Genomic DNA, 25,479 nt, shown 5'->3' with positions numbered 1-25,479 from the left:
TTCAACCTTCTCTCGTCTTCTTTGGGCTCGCTCATGCATCTCTCCCACCCTACCCAGGCCAATGAAAGACATTTAAGATCTGCAATTATGGCCCTCATTACAGTGATGTATGTTTAGAGCTAAAATTATTATGGTACCACCTTCCACACAACCAAATTACAGCTGTCACTTTTTTATGTACGCTTGTTGGGATGGATTCAGTGTGCTATTCTCTGTATTACTGAGTAATATTATAAGCTTTTATAGTGTAGGAATATGAATACTGACTAATTAACCTCTTCAACCTTTGTCTATTTATATGTGTATGTTTTCGTTCAAATGATTAATTCCCCTAATAATGTGCATAAGAATTGTAAAGTATCAAAAGTGAACTATTATACATGATTCAGAAAACTTTCCTTCTACCTTTTTGGATAACAATTAGATTTATACTAATAGATTTTTCGCATACACAACATATACAGTTTTCCTTTATTTATTTTAGGCCTAGGTGTCTCCAAAGGCTAGAGATTGTTTTCATTATTGAGGCAACATGTTTATGCCAAATTAGCATTGAAATTGTTATATTCTGTGGGGCCTATTACAAACTGTAGAGTAGATGCTTATAGTCCATTATGAGTACTAACTGGCACCAAAACGCATTTTGTTGTTTTGAGAGACTGCCTGCTGACGTGGCTTGTTGAAATGCATACACAAATATGCTGTGCAATTATTAAGGTTATCAGGGTTTGTATAGAGAGTTTGAGTAGTTTTACTCCATAAATGCCCCTTTGTTTGTTTTTCTTAATCTTTTATCTAATAAGTATAACAACAATGGAAACTGTTAAACTGTTCAGTTAAATGTGATTATATACTTTAGTAATCATAGAATTCTGACATTTTCGGTCCGACCTCGAAACAGTCGAGATAAACATAAACTCCTCTGCCTAAAGTCTTTTTACCTCCGTTTTTCGCGCACAGTATGCTGGGACTGCGGGTTCACGAGAGGCACGCCATCTTTAAACCCCAGAAGAAGCTTCCGTTTAGCGCCAGGATTTAGAAGGCAGATAGTTCCCGCAATTAGGACTAAATTTTAGAGCATCTTTAGAAAATGAAGTGTTAATGCAGTTAATATAGAATGCATGATATCTGGAAAACGCTCTAGGGACACGTTTGATGTCTTAGGTTGACTCTTTGTTCACTGACATCAACAAAACAGGCGGAAAAAAACAACGAACCAGCCAAGGCGTTATTAGCCTACTATGTTAGCCCATGAGCTAGCTTCTCGAAGAGGGATTTGAAAGGGTTGTTTTAACTGCGTATCTTTTATTCTTTGTTGGCCTTTGCTTCTTTTCGGATTCGGCTGCGTGGCTAATTCAAGTCCCCTCTTGTGCTTCTCACCTCCCCTGCGGTTTCGCTGGAGATGAGCGGAAGATGTCGGTTTCGGGACTGAAGGCCGAACTGAAGTTTCTGGAGTCTATTTTTGACCCGAATCACGAACGTTTCAGAATTATCGACTGGAAGCCAGATGAGCTAAGCTGTCAATTTAACGTGACTGGGGAAAAGCTACTTATTATCCACTGTAATATTACGGTAAGAATATGTATCTAACTAGGTAATTAACTTCTCACGCCAGATTTGTAGCTAGCTACTTAGCTAGCTAGCCAATATATAAAAGAAAAGTTAGCTGGCTGTCCATAGGAGCAACGTTTAGCCAGTTAGCTGGCTCGCTTGCTAGCTAGATACTTAGCTTGCTAGCTAGCTAACTAAATGGCTAGCTTATGTGTCTAGCATGTGTTGTCTCGATCAGCTGGTTGTGTGTCGGCGATATTTGGGGTACTCTGCTAGCTAGCGACGAATTCCTAATTTATCTAACTTGCCTAGCTATCTTAGCTAGTTTGTCGAATTCCAAACGTTAGATAGCTAACCCTAGTTGGATTGCTGGTTATAATCGATTAGCTACCCACACCAGTCGCTAATATAATGTTCGCGCGGCGTTACTGCTTGAGCTGGGTAACTAGCTGGCTAACCTTGTTCAACGACATTTTCTATAAATTGTCGTTGTTAGCTGATTGGCTATTTATCTATCTATCTAGCTGCGTTACTGGATGCCAAGGCTAGCTAGCTAACTACATGTCTGATGAGTCAGCTAGGTTAGGTTAGCTAACTGGACAGTATAACAAGCAAGCGATGTTATTAGTTGGCTAGCTAATTAAAACATTGCAGAGAAAGTCTTACGCCAGACAGGCCGAATAAGTCTGATTTACGCATTCATGTGCAGCTAGCGAGCTAACAAAAATAGCTATGGTTAAATGCATACACTACCGAGTGGCATTGGCTACAAGTTAGCTAGAACTAGTTGACTGTTATTCATGTTTAAAGAAACGCCATTAATGTGTATCATTTTGTTGTGTGTGTGTGTGTGTGTACGTGTTTAAATATCTGTATTGGTGGGTGGGACGCTCTGTAACATCTCGGTAGTAGAACGAATTGTGTTCTGCATTCATCTGGTTAGTTAGCCTGCTATCTCTATCTTTCTACGAGCTCGTTACGTTATATTTTTTAAATTTATATCTTTATCTTGCTAACTGCCTAGTTTGCAAGCCAGCTTTTCAATTTCCTTTGTCCGTTTTAGTGGTTTGATAGTCGATTGGCCAGTTAACGCTTTATTTCAGATGAAGAGACAATTAGTTATAAACCGATGCTGATACGGAGCAAATTGAATTGCTGCGCAACGGCGTTTTCCCCCTTTTTTCTAGACGGGGAAACTAGCTAGCTGGGTATCTTACCTAAAATGTTAGCTATGTGGGACGCTCCGCATTGGAGGTGGTAGTAGTAGTTATAATAACAATAACATAGCGATTTGTTGTTGTAGCAGTTGTTTGTTAAAGATCATCCAGCTACAATTTGTGTCTGATTGGATATCAACTGCAGACGTTTTTCCTGATCGGAGATCTGTGACTAATTTGTAAACGAAGGGCTAGCTAGGGACCAGCGCTGCAATTCATAGTAAACAGATATGCTAGCTAAATGTAAATCATTTCCCAATCAGCATCACTGACTTTGTACAGCTATGTCATGTACATTGAATTTGTGAATTTACGATTCTGCCTATTAAGTACTGCCCGACACTACCACAGACACGCGTAACCTTAATTTTGGCGCACACAATATATCAGGACTGATGGTACATTGTATAATCCAAGTAATGTCTTCTAAACTCGGTGAACTACTCGGGCGGGAGGATGGCTAATAGCAATGTGCAGTTTACGAGAATGCAATAGAATTTCTGCAAGTGCAATAGGTTTTGGTGCTAATTAATCAGAGATGGGGGCATGGGGAAGACACTTAAAGCACCTGCCGATTATGGTCTGAATGGATTTAAAGGATTGAGGAAGTACTGCTGGTGTTCTGAGTTTGAGGACTGTTTTGATAATGAATTACTGCATTCCAAATTCCCCATAATGATGGATGACTCAGTCAGAATTTACTTTTAATGACATCTTTACAAAATGAGTTTACCTTTCTAAGAGGCATAGCATAGGTAACTTATCACATGTAAATCACAATTGATATATAGTTATAACATTACTCCTATGTTTGTGTAGTTATTTATATACATACACATTTAATATTTATATTATAATAATGATTACTAGTCATAAAAATTCATCTTAATTAGATTTCTATTCACCGTTTTGACTGAGGGTGGCAGTGCCCTCAGGGGCAATGATTAAAACATCTCTTTGTCAGTCTCCCTAATCAGCTAGTCATCCGTTGGATGACTAGTCAAATATTTATTTTTATGTCATCAGGAATTAGGGGTAGGGCAATTATTTCTGACCTATCCCTAATCACTGTAGGTTCACTCATTGGCGTGTGCCAATAAGGAGGGCAATAGAAAAGCACACAGCCTTGTGATGCATCTACTAGTGGGCAGTATGAGGGCCCATGGGGTGTGTTCTGTTTGTCATTGTTGTAGACCATTTTGCAAATTGTGTGTGTGTGTGAGACACATACAGCTATTCAGGGGTGAGGCTGTTGAGCACCAAGCTAAAATCCACAACAGTATCCTGATCCTAGCATGTGGACCCATACAGCTCACTACATACACCCACACACCCCTTCCCATTTGTGATATTTGGATTGATTAAACACTCCGCTTCCATACAGGTTGGAATACATAGTCAATGTGACTTGTACCAAACCACAGCATTATTTCAATTTTTGTTCTTTTATGTTTTGTTTACAAATAGATCATAGTACCAATAATCACAGTACAAATGTGGACCAAAATTAGATTATTTTCAGTTTGAAATGAAAAAGGACTTATTATTGAATAATACTTATGCATGCCATATCTAAAAAAATCAGATCTAACCAAAGTAAATTTGTATATATACTGACATATACCATTTCCACATAAACAAATGATCTGCTTCACTTTATGCTATGCTTTGCCACAGCAATTCTATGATGTATAAACCTAGAATTGTTACAAAATTTGATCAGATTAAGTTTTTTTCCCTCTGGTATCCAATTCAGCACTTTCTGCTGATATTGGCTTGACACCAATAGTATCGTATTGGATTGGTACATGACGATATTCACCATCTTGGATCCTGCTGTTTGTTAAATAGATATGGACATAGATGAGGAAGGCAGGGTTAAGTGACTGCTTCTCCTACTGGTGAGTAGTTGAGGATCAAGAGGCTTTGAAGACTTCAGTTTTTGCTTCTATGTGTATAATCTCTCTACCATTCTGTGGTCTCTGTATCATTCTGACTTGCTCTGGGGTGCACTTGGAACTGTAAAAGTTCTTTTGTATTTTACTATGACAGTAATTGTATTTCAAAATTCCTTTTGTTAGGTTGGCACAGTTGGTATTGTGCATGTAATTATGGTTGGATTAGGCTAATTTTCCAAGTCTGTAAAATGGTCAGTTGGTGCATGCTGTGCAGTTTGCCTGTACAAATCTAACAAAGCATAAAAGAAGAAAAATGTCTAGGATTGGAGAACCATTTGCAGTTTATCAAAGCAAGTCATGAATGAATGGTTTGGTCATTATCAAAGCCATCATGTTTTCACTGACATGGACACTCACCATCACCTTTGCCTACTTTTTAACCCTTTTCCTCAGTCAGATTTAATTTACCTATATTCACCTGGCTGTCTCTCAGGAATCTTATCCGTCAACACCCCCAATATGGTTTGTGGACTCCGATGACCCCAGTCTGACACAAATACTGGAACGCCTGGAGGATGTAAGAAAAGGCAGTACACTGGTAAGAGTCTTTCTTTCTTGCACTTGATTAGCCTGATTCTGCTCTTCAACATAATTGTAGTTTGTCAAGTCAGTGTGTCGGAGTGTGTTCTTATGCTTGTGAAGGCTGGTCATGGTGGAAGTTACAGAGGTCAAGGCTTTTTTTAAGGTCATCGTTAACTGCTGCTGAATGTGTTGATATGCTAAGCAAAATAATTGCCTGTCTTTGTTGTATTACGTTCATTAGTGTACCTTTCATATAGCTGCGTAAATACTAAAATTTGCAGTTATATATTTATTTATACTAGGAGTAGGCTAATCCAATAAATGGTATGCTTAATACAATTTAATAATGTTGAGATTAAAATGTGTGATTTTTTTTTTTTTGTATTGTCACATTAATAATACCAATTAGTTGTAAGAACCAAATTCCTGTGATAAGTAATTGTAGCTTTAAAAAGTCCTCCTGCCGTCATTTCCATTCATCATGACAGACTCTTACTGTCGCACATGAAATTCCATCATAAATGTAAATGTGGACGGTATTAAGTAACAGTTGAGAATGAGATGTGAAAAAAAAACTCCTTATGCATAAGCCACAGACATTGCCAGTAATAGTTTGTGAGAGATGGGGTGTACCACAACAGGTCACACTTAGCAATCCAACATAACCACAAGTTCAGCAAAGTAAGGTACTAGAAACGCCTCCCTGTGTGAAGTGAACCATGAGGTTTCAGTTGTTCAACAGTGAAATAAACAGCACATTGGTAAGAGTTACAGGCATCCGACACTCCTTGCTGTTGGCAGTTGCATTAAACGTATCTGCATTTGGTGATATTTTTGTGAAGTTCACAATCTAAAAAGTTTTTTGGCTTTTAAATTCCTACCCATGTTTTCTTTATTTAGTTTTGGGGCAAGGCATTAGAATGTTTTGAATTTGTTGAAATGAGCTGTTATTTCAAAAAGGTACAAGACATGTGCCAGTTGTTTTTACAATATGTTTGATCTTTTATGTATTGTTCACATGTGAGATACTGATTACATGCAGGTGAGATTCTATCAGCTGCTGTTGTGATGGTGTCAAATGGGCTCCATTACCCTGCTAGGCATGGCGTACTATATATAGATAGCCATCAGCCTCTCAAATAGGCTTGAGTGTGGGGTATTAAGAATTCGCAAGTTGTATTTATGGGGATTTTGTCCCTCAGTCCCCAAAGACTCTCTCCTGGTTGCAGTTTGCACTAAAAACCATGTGCAATTTCTGCTGTTTTTTCTCCACCAGCTCCTGCAGCAGCTGAAGAGACTGATCTGTGATCTATGTAGGCTGTATAATCTGCCCCAGCACCCTGATGTGGAGATGCTAGATCAGCCTCTCCCCGCTGGCCCCGTCAACCCGGAGAGAAAGGTACACTTTCTTATCATAGTCTTTGGGCTTGGCTCCAAAACACTGTTGGGCATTACATTTAGACACACTAACACATTTGAGCTGTATTTAACAGAGCAGCATTTGATGGAGCTCCAAGTTGTTAAAGTATGCTGGAGTGTCTTTTGTGGTGTGTGTGTGTGTGTGTGTGTGTGTGTGTGTGTGTGTGTGTGTGTGTGTGTGTGTGTGTGTGTGTGTGTGTGTGTGTGTCTTTAGCATGGCACCACAGATGAGGTTACTTCAGAGGAGGAGGAGGAAGAAGAGATGGGAGAGGTGCATGCTTTTTCCCTTATTTTATGTAGTTGTTGTATTTGTTCTTTTATATATAAATATCCATCTTTGGGGATGCCATACACCTTCTGGGTGCTTTTTGTACCTTATTGTCATTTACTAATTGTCACTGACTATTACTGAGCTCTGATCTGTTCTTCATACTGTCAGCAGGACATAGAGGACCTGGACCATTATGAGATGAAAGAGGAAGAGCCAGTGGATGGGAAAAAATCTGAGGACGATGGCATAGAGAAGGAAAACCTGGCCATCCTCGAGAAGATCCGTAAGAACCAGAGGCAGGACCACTTGAACGTAAGTGCTCATTCGGTAAGGTGGCTTTTCTTATGCTTTGAGGGTTCATGGGGAATATTAATGTGGGTTTGTTTTTTGGGTGGCATGTTTAGTATTAGTACTAGTACTTGTTATTAGTACTTTAAACAGTTGTTGCAATGTTGGTGATCTTTTGGGGGGTGGGGGGGACGATGCATGGCCATGCCTCAGCTCTGGCAGGCTTCTTAGCATCTTGCTTTTTTAAGGAGGTGGTTTTTTTTGTTTGTTTTTTTAATATAGCCTAGTCTGTACTCTCTTAAATATGTGTACATTACATAAAAGAACACGTTTACATCTACAGTTGTGGCATTGTTTCTCTATTTAACAGTGCAGTCTTTTGCAGGCTGTGCTAAAAATGTGTAGTGAAAGTGGAACACAAGTCCTCTCTCTAGCCTTTAAGGCTGAGAAATGGAGCATCCTATTCCGCTTGAGCTGGGCCCTCTGTTGTGCTTGCTGGCTTGTTTGTGTTGATTAGAATTGTGTATTTTAGTGTTAGGTTGGTTAAGGTTGTGTTTGATCTGTGTGGCTGGTCTTGTTCATATGTGTATACATGATTTATTTGCTTACTTTTTGGACTGAAGTCCCCTGGTAGTTTTGCTTGGTGTAAAGTGACCTGTGTCTCTCTCTCTCTGTCTGTGTGTGTGTTGTATGGGACATGTTTGGCATTGCAGGGTGCAGTGTCGGGGTCCGTCCAAGCGTCGGACCGCCTAATGAAGGAACTCCGGGAGATCTACCGATCTCAGAGTTATAAATCAGGTGAGCGCGATGCCCCTTTTACACCAAGCCACTGCTTTTAACACAGGCTTGGCGTATGTTGGTTGTCTTTTATACCAAGTTGTTGACCCATGTCCTACCTACATCGGACCAATTTCTTCCAAGACCTAAGGCAATCACTGCATCACACCTTTTCTTCCTTTCAAATCTTGATTGAACTGTCATGCACACCATAGCTCCTTTTCACCACTACTCTCAAGCAGTACTTCCGATTCCCAGCCCTTGTACATTTTTAAACTGGCTTATCTAAACTCCCTTTTGTGTTGAGATTGGTGTAAAAGGGATGTGCTTGTCAGTATCCATGTATGTTTGTATTGTATGGACAGGAACGGGGGAAGGATTTTACCACTCATGTTGGGTTTTACCTTACTATTGCAGGTATCTATTCAGTGGAGCTTGTTAACGACAGCCTATATGAGTGGCACGTCAAATTAAGAACGTAAGTGTTTGGGGGGGGGGGGTGTTCTTTGTTTTCTTTTTCTTTTTTTCCCCTCAATTCTGATATCAACCTTTTGTGAGATTTTGAGATTGACCTGACCATATGGTGATTGTATTAATTCTCTCAACTCCTGTGAACAGGGTGGATCCAGACAGTCCTCTGCACAGTGACCTCCAGGTGCTGAAGGAGAAGGAGGGCATGGACTATATACTCCTCAATTTCTCATACAAAGTGAGTCTTTGGGATACTGTGTGTCATCAGTCAGCCATATTGTTTTGGAGTGTCTGCAGGTTTGAAAGCACCAGCCAGGCCAGTGAAGGAGCTCTCTAGTCGCAGCAGCAAGCAATCTGCTTACTGACTATCTAATGGAGTTTTTACTTTTTCTCTGGTTTTGACGGTGGTGTAGCAGTTGTCCTCTCTCAATAATGAGCGGCTAGGCTGATGTTTACATTTCAGAAGACCAATGACATGATTTGTGGGCAGCTACAAAGCAAACTGGCTTTGAATTAATTTATTACTGCACTCTGGTGTTTCAAATATGTGATGCTTGGTATAGGCTGAATGCATGGAAACAAAACTATTTAATATTTTTCTCTGGGGTCTGCAGGACAACTTTCCCTTTGACCCGCCATTTGTACGAGTAGTTTCTCCGGTTTTATCAGGAGGGTGAGTACCTGGTGATGGATCTGATTTGCTTAATTGTGTTTCACTGTTTATGATGGCATGAATGTTGCTTTATTGAGAGCTATGAAGGAAAGGTGTGGCATTACTGTCTTATGAAACCATAGGAGGTCAAAAATAATGGCACATTCTGTGTTATATAGATTGCATAATATATTTTTAAGTGTGTGTTTGTGTGTTTTTGTTTGTTTGGTTTTAATGTACTCTCTCAAGTATGTATATATAACATTTGGAGAGCCTGTATTTTACTTTGATAGCATGATCTTATCTGTTTTTTGCTTGTTTGTATAGAATGAATGATCTTGTTTATTTTGGTTTTGCTTTAGTTACGTCCTTGGAGGAGGGGCCCTGTGCATGGAACTACTCACCAAGCAGGTGTGGGTCACACCTTCACTTCTGACTCATTAGTTTTGGTGTCATTGTTTACCATTCATGTCTTTTTTTTTTTTTTTTTTTTTTTTTTTTTTTTTTTTTCCGATTTCTTACAAGAGCTCTGCATGTTTTTTTTCTAATTAAATACCTTGTATTAACTACATTAATAGTAGCTTTATATGAGCACTTGGTCACCTTGGTTGAGTTGCCATCCAAGCCTCGACCCAGTAGAAGTGGAAATGACCAGTACATCATCATGACTGTGTGCTAACTGTTCACAGGGCTGGAGTAGTGCCTATTCCATTGAGTCTGTCATCATGCAGATTAATGCCACTTTAGTCAAAGGAAAAGCCAGAGTACAGTTTGGAGCCAATAAGGTAAAGATATGTATTGAACACATGTTGTCATCAAATATATCAGGGGGCCATCAGTTATGTTATGTTTCAGTGTCAATCTGGTAAGCATTAGAGGCTGCTTGCCTGCCTCCCAGGTGTGTTAGAAAAAGTGAAGTAAAATGAATTGGCAAGGTCTATAGGCTTAACATTTGTTAGCCTTACTCTAGACCAGTGGTACTTAAGTGTGGACCTCGGTTCTAAGCCTTGCATATAGTAACTACTGTTGGTTAACAAATCAGTTCATGTAACTGGTTGGTCATGTTTGTCATCACACTTGACTCTTAGGTAAAGGGAGTATGGGAAATGTGTAGGACCCACACCTCATGGACTGTGATCCAAATACTTCTGTACTAGACTTTCCGAGTTGTGTGTCTGGCAACTCGGGTCACAGCAATAAATACTTCCACTGTAAGAATGCTATTGCTTAGCAATGTCAAGCCAGTGATTCCAGAATAGCCAAAGCAACTGTAATTACCCTCAGTATTAACACTAGCAAACAGCATGGAAAATTTACATATTGTATATGAAAACTAGTAATTCCTGATTTAAATTTAGATTTTATCATCTACAAATTAATTTTTAGCATCAACATTTTATCTTCATTTTTTTTTTTTTTTTGATTATTATAACAAGTCCCAAATGCATGGAATTTGTGAAATTTGATACCCACACAAATGCTATCATTTGCACTGTCATGTAATCTTACAGCATTTTTTGCATGCATGTACCCTTTACCTGTGGTCTTTTATATTGTGCAACTCCTTTGGTACCATTCTAACTTTGAGGTCTGTTTTTCCCCCACCTTTTAGAACCAGTACAATCTTGCCAGAGCACAACAGTCTTACAAATCGCTGGTGCAGATCCATGAAAAGAATGGTAAATATTCCTTTTATTTTGGATGGTCTTTGAGGGCAAATCATTTCTTGTTGAGTCTTTTAAGTAGGTGTAGATACGCTTCCAGAATATGAAATTAATAGGGGAAGGTAGCTGGGTGGTGTGGGTATTCCTATAATGTGCCTATTCTCTCAGTTAAACTTACTATAACATGCTTCACTTCTTTGATAACAGGACTGTGGTGCTGTGAACCATGTTATTACTTCAGTCTCTGTCTCTTGTAATTTTGCATGTTAGTGCATTTTGAACATGGTTTATGGAATGTACAGTGAGCATTTTATAAGTATCTATCGATCTATCTATCGATCGATCGTTACACTTTATTAGATGTTAATTGTTTATATTCTGCTCTACATACATATAAACACATTCACTCAGCCCTAATGGCTCATTGAATGCAGTATCTCACTGAAGTTTTCAAGCTAAGGGCAAGGGTTAACATCTGTGCATTTTTCCTGGACAGCTAATGTATTAAATAATGCAAATAAAACAAATAGAAATTTATACTCGCTTGTACCAATCAGAAATAACACACTACTGTCTCAGGGCCTGTTTACATCTTGCATTAACATGCATTTTATGTCTGGATCTGCATCTGGTATCGATATACTTTGCCCAGGTTCCCCAGTATGAACTGATGAGTTAAGATATTGAACTCTTGTAAGAAAAAAAGGTGCCCAACATGTACGCCATTTCCGTTTCACTTCCTACTGTAAAACGTTTGGCATCTGCGTAGTACATGCTGTCAATTACTAAAAGAAACCATTTCAAATGGGAAACAAATTGCATGGGCAAAGGAGAAAGCTTTGTCTTCTAACTGCTTTCAAATTCTAGAGGATTTTGGGGCATGAGAGAGGAGTCAGCACTTTGCAGACAAATTTCCATTTATCTAATTGTATGTGAGTAACGAACACATTCTGTTTGCACTTGTATTAAATGTGGTCAAGATTAGTTTCTGACCACCTCCAAATGTGGTGTAAGTGATCAACTGGCATTTCATTTGGCCAAGTTCAAATGTGGCTGTATCACCAGAAAATCATGTTAATGCAAATTGTAAGCTGGCTTTTAGGGTCACTTAAGTGTTTCACAACCCAGTTAGTGGATATTTGACTTCTGATGTGGACGTCCCCTGCATTTCTTCTGTTGGGGACTGACAGATTAAGTTAGACTAGTGCTAACGGAGACCATGTTTTGAGGCAGATATGTTTTGACAGTTCTTGTTGTCTTGGATGTTTCCAGGCCAGTTTCTTTGGTCACTCAAGTGTGTGTGTGTGTGTGTGTGTGTGTGTGTGTGTGTGTGTGTGTGTGTGTGTGTGTGTGTGTGTGTGTGTGTGTGTGTGTGTGTGTGTGTGTGTGTGTGTGTGTGTGTGTGTGTGTGTGTGTGTGTGTGTGTGTGTGTGTGTGTGTGTGTGTGTGCGCGTGTGCGTGTGCGTGTGCGTGTGCCTGCACCTTTGATCCTCACAGGCTGGTACACACCACCAAAAGAAGATGGATAAGGAAAATCTCTCCGCATTCAAACTAGGACAGAATGTCTTGGAGTCAACACCTGTTCTTTTTAGAGGTTTTTTTTGTTTTGTTTTTTTTTCCCTTTTTTGTGGTGTTCCCCCTCACCCACATCATTCTGTTGCTAATTGGACAACTCCATGTCTGGATTATGTGACTTCTGAACAACACGTTTGGCCTGCAGAGTTAATGGGTAAAACATTAATTCTTCCATTTTGTCTATACAGCGTCTTTCTCTGCTCCTGTATTCTCTCCTGCTGGCTGTCCTTTCCTCCCTTCCAGTCGCTTTCTCTCTTGGGCTGCTTGGTTGACAGACTGGAATTTAATATGGCATATTTGCAAAAGGGATACCTGTGACTCTCCAAGCTTCATGGATGGATATCCCTTTGTCATCTTGATCTTGGCAATCTCATAAAAATGACGAGATTCCTGCGGAGCAACAGGCTTGTGGATGCTTGGCTCGTCGTTTGTCTAAACCTCCCCCATGTCTACAGTGGTTTGGAATGTTAACTGCCATATTGTGAGTAAGACAGGAAAGAAAAGACTTAAGTATGGCAGGGAGATGTTTAGGGGAAATCGACGCTTATGATGAGCCCATGTTTTCAGAGAGGCGGAGGCTCGATGCTATGGCCCCTCCAAGCTCTTGTCCTTTTTCGGAGCCTTTGGCTTCTGTGGTCGCGCACTGAAAAATAGCTGCGACTGAGCAAGTTGGACTTGATCACTGTAAAGTCATCAAAATGAACTCTGTCTGTAAGTAAACCTGTAAAGATGTATTGCAGTGAATGAATTTTCCCATCAAGTCCAGCAGGCTTCACTGAGACAGGACTGGATCGCTTAGTACATGCCTGCATAGTGCGGAACGTCCTTACTTCTGAAGATATATCTCACAAATAGAATAAGGTAAAATGACCTAATTGATATCCTCATGGTGACAAATTGAATACCTTTAAACATGTTTTTATGTATGCATTATGACTACTGCTTTTTTTTCCTTTTTTTTTTCTTGTGAGAATGGAAATTGTATGTTGCTCTGCCATCATTAACTGCAGTTGTGACCATTCCTCTTTTAACCAGTGTGATTTCTACTGTGATTACTATAACACAGTAATGTTGCGCCATTATGTAAACACATCTCAGCTCCCCCCCACCCCCACCCCACCCCAACTCGGGCACATAGAGAGGTTAAAGTATTAAGCACTCCCTGGCAATGAGCTTCTGCGGGTTGCGTAAGCCACAAAACAATCTAAGCTTGTTTAGAATGCAGATGCATTGTTTAGATATGTGGCCCCAGCTGCTGTGAAGCAGAGGTGCCCAAGTCTGCCACCCCACCAAGTTTAGTTCCAGCCCTAGTCCAACATGCTGGATCCTGGTAATCAAGGCCTTCCGTAAAGGCTGACTAGTAGGACCAGGCCTGTTGGAATTACAATCTGCAAGACAGTAGATTTCCTAGACTTGAGGTTGGAACCTCTGCTGAAAAAGTAACCGTTATTGCCTTATGAAAGGATCCCCTCTCTAACATTGCTGCCCACATGACCTACAGAAATGCCATGTTTTCACACAAACCACTTCATCTTTTGCCATAACCCATACATCCACTATAAGGAAGATAAAAATAGAATCATGTGTTTTCAGGAGTTCTTGATGCCTCCATAGAAACGGCGGAGCTTTTTTACAAAGTACTGTTTAACACACTCCAATTCTACATGCACTAGGCTTTCACAGGACAAAATTATATTGTGCTTCATCAATTTAAGGCTCAAATCGCCCTCAATCATCATGTGATTCACAAGGGTGCTTTGCCCCTGAGTTTGTGTAAATGCCTACATTTTCACATGCACAGCTTCAGTTGGTGTTTTTGTCTGTGGACTACTGCGTTCCTGAGTTAAAACTATGGGAGTGTAATTGTGACTTTGTTAAAGTGACTTGAACCAGGAGTCTGGGTCAAATATTGGACACAATGTTTGTGATAATCTTAACAAGGAATAAAATGGTGTGGTATTCTTTGCATATCACAAACCCAGGAATTCATTAATCTATATTAAGTCTTGCCAGCTTTCTAATATCTCTAGCGTAACACACCTGGTTGATTTAATATATTGTTAAATGCAAATCTGTAGTCATACTGCCCTTCATAATGTATTGCGACCAGTGGTTTTTCCAATTTTATAATCCCCCTCTTAAATCTAATAATGTCCTAAATCTCCCTTATGTCTTTGTTTGGCATTGGCACCTGTAAAGCGGGAGCATCCACTTCACAAAAGCCCGTTAGCCCAGGGCCATCATTCTACTATCAGGCCGACACATGCTTGCTGATTTGGGTTCTAGCCAAAGTAAAAAATAACTGCTTCTTGGGCTGCGTTCAGTAAGCAAACATTTTGTAACTTGGGACATACAATATTTTTCCTTCTGACTTGGTCTCTGGGGCATGTTTGCTCCTGTTTGAAGGGTGTGGCATAAAGATTGAGAGCAGCAGGTGGTGGTTGATGTGTAAATAAAAAAGAGAAAAACCTTAGTGTAACTTAAGCTGCTGGATTTTGGTGGAAATGAAGATTTTAAACAGTTTTGGCCTCTTTGGGGTCCTCATGACCTGGGAAAACATTCATTTGCTTTAGACAGAAGTATTTAAAGACTCACTGACCACCTTGAAAAATGTGAAACACAGTTGAACTTGTATACTCGGTGACTTGTTGGTGACTTGTACACTCCAACATAAAATGGAGGAAGAAAACAATTTTCATTGCACCATGGTGTGAATGTCTAACAGGGCATTCAATACAAAAGTTTGCTCTTGCGCGCGGCCCTGGTATGTGTTTAGGAGGGGAGTAGAAAGGCCTAATAAACCCCACAGATTGGTTACCTTTAAGTGTCAGTTGTACAGTAACTTGAAAGGTCACTTGAACACCCTGAGCAGTTTTGGTGGGGGGCTGGGTGGGGAGGGGATATATGCACTGTTGGCATGATTTGATTTGATTTTTATTTTGCCTTTTTTCCATTTGTTGTAAGTGTAATTTTGGCCATGTACAGTACAATTTGTAAACTTGCATCAAGTTTATGAATAAAGAATTTTAAGAAATATCGTTTCCAACAAGTGTGCATTTTTTTGGAAGTGGACTAGATTATTTTTAGATACGAAGATTAGTGTAGCAGTCTGGAAAACGCACAGAAATGGGTGTTTTCGGATTAATTTGTCCACCAGGTGGCAGCATGGTCTCATTTTAAAGTACAGTAGTTCTCTGTGACATAGAAAGGACTTGCCAATGTTAGGACAACTGTAGAGTTTCAAACAGGTATGTTTGCAGACTACAAAGAGGCAATTCTCTCAAAGCATTGACTCCAATTTGTGAGGAAGAGTAACAGATTGTTAATGTTGGAATGTGATCTTTTACCTGTGTCTTAGGCTAATAGTTACATTATGCCACCTGGATACAAAGGGATGATTTGTTCACAAAGAAGGTACTCTGAGTGGAATTTACCATTAGATCTAGACAAGCTTTTTTTGTGAAATGACCTGTTCATTTTGACAAGACACCATAAAATGTATTCAAATCACAATTCTTTAGGTCCAGTTTCTATAGATCATCTGTTTTCTAAAAAAAATAAATTAAAAAATCCCTGTAAGTCAGGTGTGAAGACAAAGTGGCCAACCAATGACATGAAACAATCAACTGCAAGGATTTATGAAATCAGGACTGGATGTGGTTTTGAAATCCAGGTTTAAAAACCATTGCTAGAAGGGGGGGAGGGGGGGGTCATATTACACCAAATAAAGTTGACAAAAGAGATGTGCCTAATGTCAAACATGATGGTGAAGTCTGTTGAAGCCAGTTGGCAGTCTTACAACTGTTTAGTACATTGTTGCAAATTAGCAAAAATGAGCAGGCAACCTCATGCCTGTCACAGTCTACAGGGGAGCTGGTGTGCTGTGCATAATGATCTTCCCATTGCACCTGCTTCTATCGTTTTGATAAATGTTCACTTACATTTTTTTCAGCAAACTGATCTACCTTTACTGTTCTTAAGATGGTGGTTGTGTCATGTATAGAATCTCAGTTTGTATACTTGCTTTTGGTCTTTGTCTTTGACACATGTATGCCTGCATTCTAGACTCTTCCTTCTGTGTTTAATAGTTGCAAAGGGAGTTTCTTCTAAGGAACATATTCCTCAATATGTGTATTATTTACGTGTGGACTTCAGTTTTCGATTTTGCTAAGCTCCACAGTTAATTCTTGCTTAATGTTGTACCAAATTGTTTGACACATCCAATTTTTTGACTGTGACTGATTTATACAGATTTCTATCTAGATTTCCTTCACAATGGCCGGCTCTGGACATGTCTTTCCTCCTTGAGTTGAGAGGCAGAAGCAGAACACAGTATGCTAATGCCACATTTATAATCAATTGCAGACGTGATACAAAAACACACAGCTTGCCAAGAGAAAAAACTGATCAGTTGATTCATGATTTTTGGTCCACTGTAATGGAGAGCTGTGTATAAAAAGGGCCAGAATTCTTATGTAGTTTACATATATAAACATGCCTTCAAATTTAAACTAAACTCATAGTCTGCACTGCATAGTCTGAGTAAAAATCCTGTTTACTGTTTTTTCAACAGGGGGATGTAATTTATGTTTGAGGATGATTTTACAGAAACGATCTAAGAATATGCTGGAAAATAATATATCTAAGAAGTAGTATTATTTAATGTCTCAGTTGAGGCTTTGATGCTAGCCAAATTCCTGCCCTGTGAGTCCTTGTCCTGCAGTGCTTTCAGAAATCCCTCGAGTCTGGAGCACAAAGGGTTGACTAATATAACAGAAGCACCACGGTGTCTGTGTGCAAATGTAGTGTACTCAACCAAGACTATGAAGCTACTCTTGAGATGGTAAAACATTGATCGCTCTAATCGCATTGCAGTGGCCCAGACCTTGTAAACCAGGGAGACAGACATGGTATACTGTCGCTCTAGGGAAAACCCATGAGTCTGAGGACAGGATCCTCAAGAGGCTCTCTGTAGAGATGCTTTAAGAGGTTAATTGTTCATTATCGAGATCATTCCTGTCTATGGCCTTACTGTTGTCAGCCATTGTTGACCCCCGGACGGGAAAAGTACAGATACCTCATTAACTGGCCCGACTGATCTGTGTTTCCAAGCATGTCTGGTGTTTACACAGCAAAGATGTGAACAAGGCTAATAAGACAGAAGGGTGCAAAGGAGGTCCAAGACTGGGATGCACCAACCAATATGAAGACTTATGATTGCAGAGGCTCCCCCAGGACTGCCAGAGATTTGATGTTCATTACTGGCCATTGAAGTGCTGACAATTCATGTGCCCCCACCAGCCCAAGCTCAGGTTCTAGTCGGCTGGGGCTTTAGCCATAGACACAGTCTGTTGCTTAATATACTCATCCGGTCTTTCAGCAGAGTTTGTCTTGCGCAGGATGATTCAGGGCTGACCTGTTTTGTTTTTGTATTGAATATCATCAGATTCGATCTGGGTGTGTGACATAAACTAGGATGGGATCCAGCAGCTCATGCGTCCTGTTAGCACTTTGTGCCCAGTGGCTACCATCTGCTGTATTTATCCAGTGTGCCTCACTTTGGCCCTTGATACTGTGTCCCATGTTCTGGTCAACAGCTGCCTTTGCCACCCTGAATGACTGGGAGCACATTCCTTAAAGTTGCTGTGAGAGTGGCATTCTCCTAGGATCATTATGTTTTTATTTTATTTATATATATATATATATATATATATATATATATATATATATATATATATATATATATATATATATATATATATATATATATGCTGAAGGCTAGAAACATAAACATATATTTTCAGTCACCAGTTTGCAGTCATTGTTGTACATGAAGGTCAAGTAGAGGTGAGCTGAATCTCAGAACATTTTTTTATTAACAAACTAAAAAATCAATTTCGTTTCTTCGATTTATCACAGAACAGTAGCCATGTTTTTTTCCCTGATGGCATGATCTGTATGTCATACGTACACTGCAAAATGCCCACCAGTAAACCATAACCATATGTATACCTTGCGTATAATCTTTCAATCAGGACTAATTGCAATGTTTTTTTCACTAACAAGGTGTTAACTCCCTGTAGCTGAGCTTTTAATAGAAGTGTCGATCCCCCCTTACCACACAGGAATCTCATTTCCCTGCCTTACAAATAAGCAAATCAGCATTCCCAGTGCCATGTAATTGCAGGAAGCAGCATTTAGAGAATGACCTTCACAAGCATTTCAGCATGTTGCTTTTTCATAAATTTACTTTAAATGTATTCACGGCTCACCACCCTGGGTCCAGTGGTGTCATGGGTGGGAGATAGGATGCATACATTACTATAAAAGGCCAGCCTGGCAATTCAATTTCTCCAGCTTGCAGTCAGTGTAAATATTAATGGGCCACCCATCTGTATTTCAGTGTGTGTTTAGAGCCATGAGAAGTTTCAAGGGGATCTCTCACTAAATGGATCCTTCAGAGGATGCCTGCATTGCTTATATTGTTGTGAATAGCAAGTACCTTAAACAAATGGTTAATACATATTAAGACTATGAATTAATTAGTGCCATCAGGGATGGCAGATACATCTAAACATACAGAAATATTTTTCCAAGGTTTTTCCATTTTGTGTGGGGTATTTCTTTTGTTTGTTTGTTTGTTTTTGGCTTTGGTTTGTTTTTCACTGCAAGTAAGGTATCTAACTGGACTACAGTTACTCATTGTTTAAGTTCCTGTAATTTACTACATCAGCGCAGTTACCATTCCCATCTTGTTTCCCTCCAATCGGTGACTGTCATCATACAGCAGAAGGGACAGATAAGTGGATTTATATTATACTCGGTGGATTACTCCAGCAACCTTTCTCTCAAATGAGCTTCGGTCAATTGCATCCAAGTCCTAGAAGTAATTGTATTAAAGGTGCCCATTTCATCTCTCTCTCTGTTTCTCATCTACCCAGCCCCTGTTTATGTGCCCTACCTGGAAATCAAATACACTTAATGGATGGGAGTGATGTGCTATTGTTGTAATCAAATATTGATACAGATTGGGTATATGGTGCAGAAAGGCAACTATAAAGCAAGTGGCTTTCATGGCAATGTCTAACCGTTTGCTAAGTTAGTCACATTCACTGCTGTCATGACTGAAGAGACCAAGTCCTGCTTTCGCTTTACGATCCCTCCTTTACCCACAATGCATGTCTGGCAAATGGGCGGGTGTCGGAGCGTGGTGACGGGACAACAGGATGACATCCAAAAAGATGCAAAAAAAAGGACATAAGATGGAGGAAGAGAAAGCCAAGTGAACGCGTGGGAGCAGAAAGGGCAGATGCATTCTGTGTGAGGTGTGTTTGGAAGGCTTCTCTCAAAAATGGATTACTCTACCCATTAGTTATTACCTGAATTACACAATCTCGGTAGCATTGCCTAATTACTTCCTCTTACTTCATTGCTTTCTGCTTAATGACACATATTGTATGACGCAAGCATGGCTGTATATGCCAGAAATCAAGGGGGCCATGAGGGTTGTTCTTTCTTTCTTTTTTAACTTGTGTTATGGGGATGCTATTGGCTTTTTCAGTATCTGGCAGATGTCTTGTCTGGTTCTATTGTGTTCTTTTTCACCCAAATCTATAGTAGCAAAGAAAAAACAGCAGGTAAGGTTGTTAGTGAAAAGTATGATTTATTGTGTTTTATGCTCTGACTACACTCTCACTCTCCCTCTCTGCATCGCTCTCGCTCTCTCTCTCTCTGTGTGTGTGTGTGTGTCTGTGTGTGTGTGTCTGTCTGTCTGTGTGTGTGTGTGTGTGTCTGTCTGTGTCACATATGACTCAACTGGAGCTCCTTCTAGCAGCCTCATCAACTTATTCCTCTCATCATGAGAGAGCATTAATACATTAACAATAAATTATAAGCAAATCCATTACAGTCTCTGCATATAGATAGCCTACTTAACACTCTGGTGGTCGTTAGTATAACCTGCAGGAATTTCCGGGTAATTACGGAATGGCGTGAATGCAGCATGAAAAGTGTTCCACGCTCCGACATGTCCAGGGCCCACATACATGTCCAAATGGGCTCGATAAACCTTTCTCACCATATTCCTCTCTGTTGCACATGTACACAGATGAGGCAAAAATCATGTCTCTGAGGCAGACATCCTGTTTAGGGCCAACAAGAGGTTCACAAATTGCAAACATATCTCATATTGTCATCCTCTTACACACAGTAGTGTGTCTCATATAGCGAATCTCATATTGTCATCCTCTTATACACAATAGCGGTGAACACAGCAGACTTCGCCAGGAGAGACAAGACTTGCTGACTTGTTTATGAGCACCTGCCAACTAACCTGTCCCTAATGGAGAAATGATGAGGCCACACCCCCCACTACTACCGACAGGTGCTCAAGACACAAATGCAAGACACTGGAAGGGGAAAATGCCGAAATGCACGTCTAAATTCATATCCTATAGAAACCAAGAATTAGCTAATACTTTATTGCCCATTTGTAAAGATAATTATAAATATGTGCATCATGCACATGCTGTTTTGTACAGAATTTATTGTTGGTAGGTCACTTGTTTAGCCTCATCACCCATAATGTTAACAGAAAGCAGTGTCCCTTACAAAGCTAAAATGCCAATGCTATATTTTATGATGAGGCAGTACAAAGACTGCCCTTGGCCTTGGGTCTTCATGCGAGTCCAAGATCCACTTTGGAGATTGATGCTGTGCCAGCCACTGCCAAGGACCAGCCTGAGTAAACCCAGCACTCAGCTAACGATCCCCCATCGCTGGGAGCTGCTTGTAAAATATGAGATATATTAAATGGCGAGGACATTTATGGTCTATCCATCAGGACCCGTGTCGTTCCTGCCTGAGGTGGGGCCTGTTCAGTCGTTCCCGTCCACCGCTGTCGTGAAGGGGGAGTAAGGCAGCGCCCCAGTCCCTGGTCATGCCACGCCTCTTTTGGAGTGGCGCATGTCAGCTTTTTACTAGGTGCCTGGCTGCAAATGACAACATTTTGCTCACAGGCAGTTGAAGGTTGTCAGAGGGGTGCGTGTGTGTGTGTGTGTGTGTGTGTGTGTGTGTGTGTGTGTGTGTGTGTGTGTGTGTGTGTGTGTGTGTGTGTGTGTGTCTGTTGTGGAGTTAACTGTGCAATCTGGAACCAATGCCAATCCACTCAGCTCCCCAGTGGATCGGTCCGCAGTGAAACAACACATGTGGCTTTGCAAGTCCTAAGATGGCTGGGGTGGAAACTTCAATACCTACTGAAGCATTTCTTCACAGTCAACTAGGAGACACTCTTCCTACTCCTAAGACACCAAGACACCCCTCTGCATCTCACAGATGGGAATCGGCTGCACGGTGATTTCGTCCGTCATGCAGCAGACATCACTCTGACCATCATTCCCATGAAACCACAACCCGATGCTTAAGTTAATACCAGGGACAGCCAGACGCTGGCTGGTGGAGTGGGGAAAGGTGGAAAGGTCGCTGAGCTAATGAGGCCTGGCCCGTAATGCTGGCAGGCTACTGGCGGTGTAGTCTGCATGGAGCCTGTGTGGCACCACACTGTTTATTTGGCAGACACAGGAAGCTTGTCATGCCCATTTCCCCTGCTCATCAATAAAGTGTGGCTCACACTTGCTCCTGCTCCTGGGATATGATTTGAGCAAGATTCATCAGTTACTTATGCTATTCTTTTGTATTATTTCTAAGCTTTGTGATTGATTGATTAGGAATGTGTACACATTGTGCATCCACGGTGTATTATATTATGTTCATTTGTCCCAGCCACGATCTAATGCCCAGCCTACTGTGAGTCTCTCTGTTTTGTGGTTTGTCACATCTTGTAAATGCAAGAGCAGGAACATTCTGCAAAACATGACTGGATGGGCAAACTTATTAAAGTCAGTGTGTTAGTGCACAAATTGAAATGTGTATGTAGAACTTCAAGTGCCCAAGTGAACCTTCCAATATTGTACACAGAATAAAACTCAATTAAACATGCAGCTCTCTGTTGCGAATCGGTTGTCCTGAATCAGCAGCAGATTAGCCCCGGTTAGACATTACACAAACCCAGCGCAGTCGAATCCTCTGCAGTGTAGCAGTGCGACATGCTCCACCCACGACCACCCCCTGCTCCCAATACCGCCGCCACCACCCCGTTACCCAATCTGTCTCCAAACCACCGGAGCATGCCTAGCTCACATATGGAAGGGCTCCCACTGGAGAGATGTGTACCCCGCAGAGAGAGACGAAGCGACAAAAGAGTTGAAAAGAGAGAAAGAGCCTGCAGCATGCTTTCCCAGGGAGGGACGGATGGCTTCTGCACCCCTCGCTGATGCACCTCACTGGGGGGGGGAGTTGGATGAGGAGTCTGTCCTTAGAAGGATTGGTGGTCAAGGTCCTATCAGCCATCCTCAGCTAAGAAGGAAGCCGGACGAACTCCCTTAGCGAGGAGAATTAAGCCCCTGATTGATTGTCTCAAGGCGACCGGACCTCATAGCTCTTCAGATGCCTTGTGGCAAGTCAATCTGGAGCCATCATTCATATGTATGTGGAAATGAGGTGTCTCTTCCAGGCAGTGCTGGGAAAACTATTAGAAAATATGACGTTATAGGAGAGGGGCGGGGAAAGCAGAGAAACAAATCCTAGTTTAAGTGGGCGTACGAGGAAAGCTGGCGTATGATGCGCGGCCTGCAGGGCAGATTCTATCAATGTGAAGGTATGAGGAAGAAAAGGAAACAGCCATGTGCAGGTTCACCCAAGGTGAACATCTTAACCAGGAAGTTAAAGATTGCCCGCCATTCGAAGTGGGTTTGCAGCCGCATCAGCTACTACATGAGATACTTCCGTACCTTTGATGGTCAATTGGTGAACATTTAGCAGTGCAACAGGTGTCCACGGATACCTGCATGCGCGCACACACACACACACACACACATTTGTACTGATGTTTATCATCACATGTTGTCCTTAGCAGATCCACATTTATCAGCTACACTGCTTCCTCCTTCAGAGGCAGAGAGAAAGCGACTCAGTGTTGGTTTGGCCCAGTGCTCATTCTAACAGTGGAAGGCACATTTTATAACCTGCATTGCCATAAATCACAGTATGGCTCTAGTTTATGATGACTATGCTAACGGAGAGAAATGGTAGAAAATTAAGTTCTTTTTGATATTTGTAGCGACTGTTCCTTGATGTACTGCTTTCTCTCACACCTGCCTGTTTTTTTTTCCCTCCCATCTCATCAGACTTGAGGTAGAGGAGATACTCTATCAGCTTGGCTCCTGTCCAGACGATGACATCATTAAGACAGATTAGGCCTCCCCTTCACCTCTCATCCCAATCCGCTTCCCCGAGTCCTTCATTACAGGATATCAAGACAGTTTCTCTCTTTCCTTACTCATAATGGATTCTCAAATAACTGCAATTTTTCATTCCTCTCTCCTTTGCCCTTCAATTTCTCACTACATACCTTCCTTAAGTACTTGACCAAATTTGTCTCTTATTCGGTGTCTGTGTGCATCGGTTTCCTTCTCTCTCGCTCTCGCTCTCTCTCTGTGTGTGTGTGTATGTGTGTATGTATGTATATTATATATATATATATATGTATGTGTGTGTGTGTGTGTGTGAAGCGTAAATCTTTACAGGTAAAGAATGCTGCCACCCTGTTCAGCTGCCTCTGCGAACCTCTCAGTGAGACCGAGAGGCCACACCATGAACCTGATTATGATGAAGGGTCTTTTTTTTCTGACCTTCAAACTGACTTCAAACAACAGCAGCAACTGTTGTGCAGGTGAATCATCCTGCCCTGCCCTAACATTCCTGATCTCTCTGGATAAGGTAATATTATAGCCATTGTTGTTGGAGCAGGCTGAATGTAGTATTGGTCCCCAGGTCCTGGGTAGGGTAAGCCAGGAGTACAGCATTCTCCTTATGGTTTGCTGAGGTGCCAAAGGACTCATGATTCTTTCATTAAGAATGGGAGGTCTCTGACGTTTCATGAGTCGCTGTGACCGTGCAGTGCCTGGGAGCATAATGAAATGCTTCTAAATGGTTCTGTGAAAAACTCCTTAGAGCACCTGTCATGTTCTTAATATGGAAGAATTTTCTTTGTTTGGATAACACCTGCAGAGAATAAATATATATATATATATATATATATATATATATATATATATATATATATATATATTTATATATTTATATATATATATATATATATATATATATATATATATATATATATATATATATATATATATAGCATGTGTGTGTGTGTGTTATTTATTTCTTTCCAATCCATAATCATGTGAAATTTGTGGAGTAATCGATTCACAAGCAGAAGCAATATTTTGTGGAAATATTTTGGTTCTGCATTTATGAATCATGCTTCAGGCTGGTAAGAAAAAGTGATAAAAATCAGATTTGCTGTCGTGTTGAATTAGAAGGCAGCAGGCCTTTCAATTAGCTATATTTCACATGTCACTGTTCATTAGGACCTAAGAAGCCTCTGTGTGGAAAATAAATAACTTCACAGGAACTGACACACACATGCACATACTACCACATCCCTGCTAGGAAGGACTGTCAGTGTTTCTGATCCTGCTTCTCCACATCCTGGCGAGAGTGCGGGAATTCAGATGGGGAAATCCAACAGAGGGCAAAGTCCCTGAGGGCTTCTCTCTTTCTCTCTCTCTCTCTCTCTCTCTCTCTCTCTCTCTCTCTCTCTCTCTCTCTCTCTCTCTCTCTCTCTCTGTTTTTTTTCTGGTAGCATGTTTGTGCGCAAATGTTTAACTTGGGATCTTGAGTGCAGATTGCAGGACTAACATCAAACAGTACATCACATCTCTAGTGAGATAAGAAAGTCAATGAAATAATGTATGTAATATAAGTAATATTTGCTGAAATAAGGCCTTTATGCCTTATTCCAGGTTCAATTGAAAATGTGCTATCTGACTGATGTTGTGTTCTTTAGCATTTATGTCAGATTAAAACATTTGTTGTCCTGTGTGAACAGGCATAAGCGTTGGCAGGGCCTGGATGAGTTTGAAGGAAAATGACAAAAGGCAAGCGGCTGAGAAAAAAATGATTCCAGCTTTCACACCTGTCATGGCATATA

The 25,479-nt window shown here is 40.7% G+C and overlaps 1 protein-coding gene across 4 annotated transcripts; it reads left to right on the top strand.

The window, feature by feature from the left end:
• The first annotated feature begins 987 nt into the window (after nt 1-987).
• On the top strand, nt 988-14,333 carry ube2q1 (ubiquitin-conjugating enzyme E2Q family member 1). Of its 4 annotated transcripts, none has more exons than XM_027007993.2 (13): nt 988-1,572; nt 5,160-5,264; nt 6,525-6,647; nt 6,882-6,938; nt 7,110-7,250; nt 7,940-8,024; nt 8,421-8,481; nt 8,622-8,712; nt 9,089-9,147; nt 9,489-9,537; nt 9,816-9,911; nt 10,739-10,805; nt 12,288-14,333. In XM_027007993.2, exons 1-13 carry the CDS (start codon nt 1,414-1,416, stop codon nt 12,317-12,319), a joined length of 1,125 nt encoding a protein of 374 aa, XP_026863794.1. In that variant the 5' UTR covers nt 988-1,413; the 3' UTR covers nt 12,320-14,333. The 4 variants fall into 4 exon arrangements, with proteins under 4 accessions (XP_026863794.1, XP_026863792.1, XP_026863793.1 ...); XM_027007991.2 differs by having other exon boundaries at nt 7,110-7,265; XM_027007992.2 differs by having other exon boundaries at nt 7,107-7,250.
• Nucleotides 14,334-25,479: the final 11,146 nt, after the last annotated feature.

Source organism: Electrophorus electricus, chromosome 4, assembly GCF_013358815.1.
Source record: "Electrophorus electricus isolate fEleEle1 chromosome 4, fEleEle1.pri, whole genome shotgun sequence".
Classification (NCBI taxonomy): domain Eukaryota; kingdom Metazoa; phylum Chordata; class Actinopteri; order Gymnotiformes; family Gymnotidae; genus Electrophorus; species Electrophorus electricus.
This window is presented reverse-complemented; position numbering and strand designations above follow the sequence as displayed.

Bases quoted from the DNA above. Each gene is read 5' to 3' on its own strand.
- ube2q1 (XM_027007990.2), top strand. From the start codon at position 1,414: ATGTCGGTTTCGGGACTGAAGGCCGAACTGAAGTTTCTGGAGTCTATT. The intron at 5,265-6,524 runs GTAAGAGTCTTT...TTTCTCCACCAG, and splicing joins TAAGAAAAGGCAGTACACTG to CTCCTGCAGCAGCTGAAGAG. The intron at 6,648-6,881 runs GTACACTTTCTT...GTGTGTCTTTAG, and splicing joins CCGTCAACCCGGAGAGAAAG to CATGGCACCACAGATGAGGT.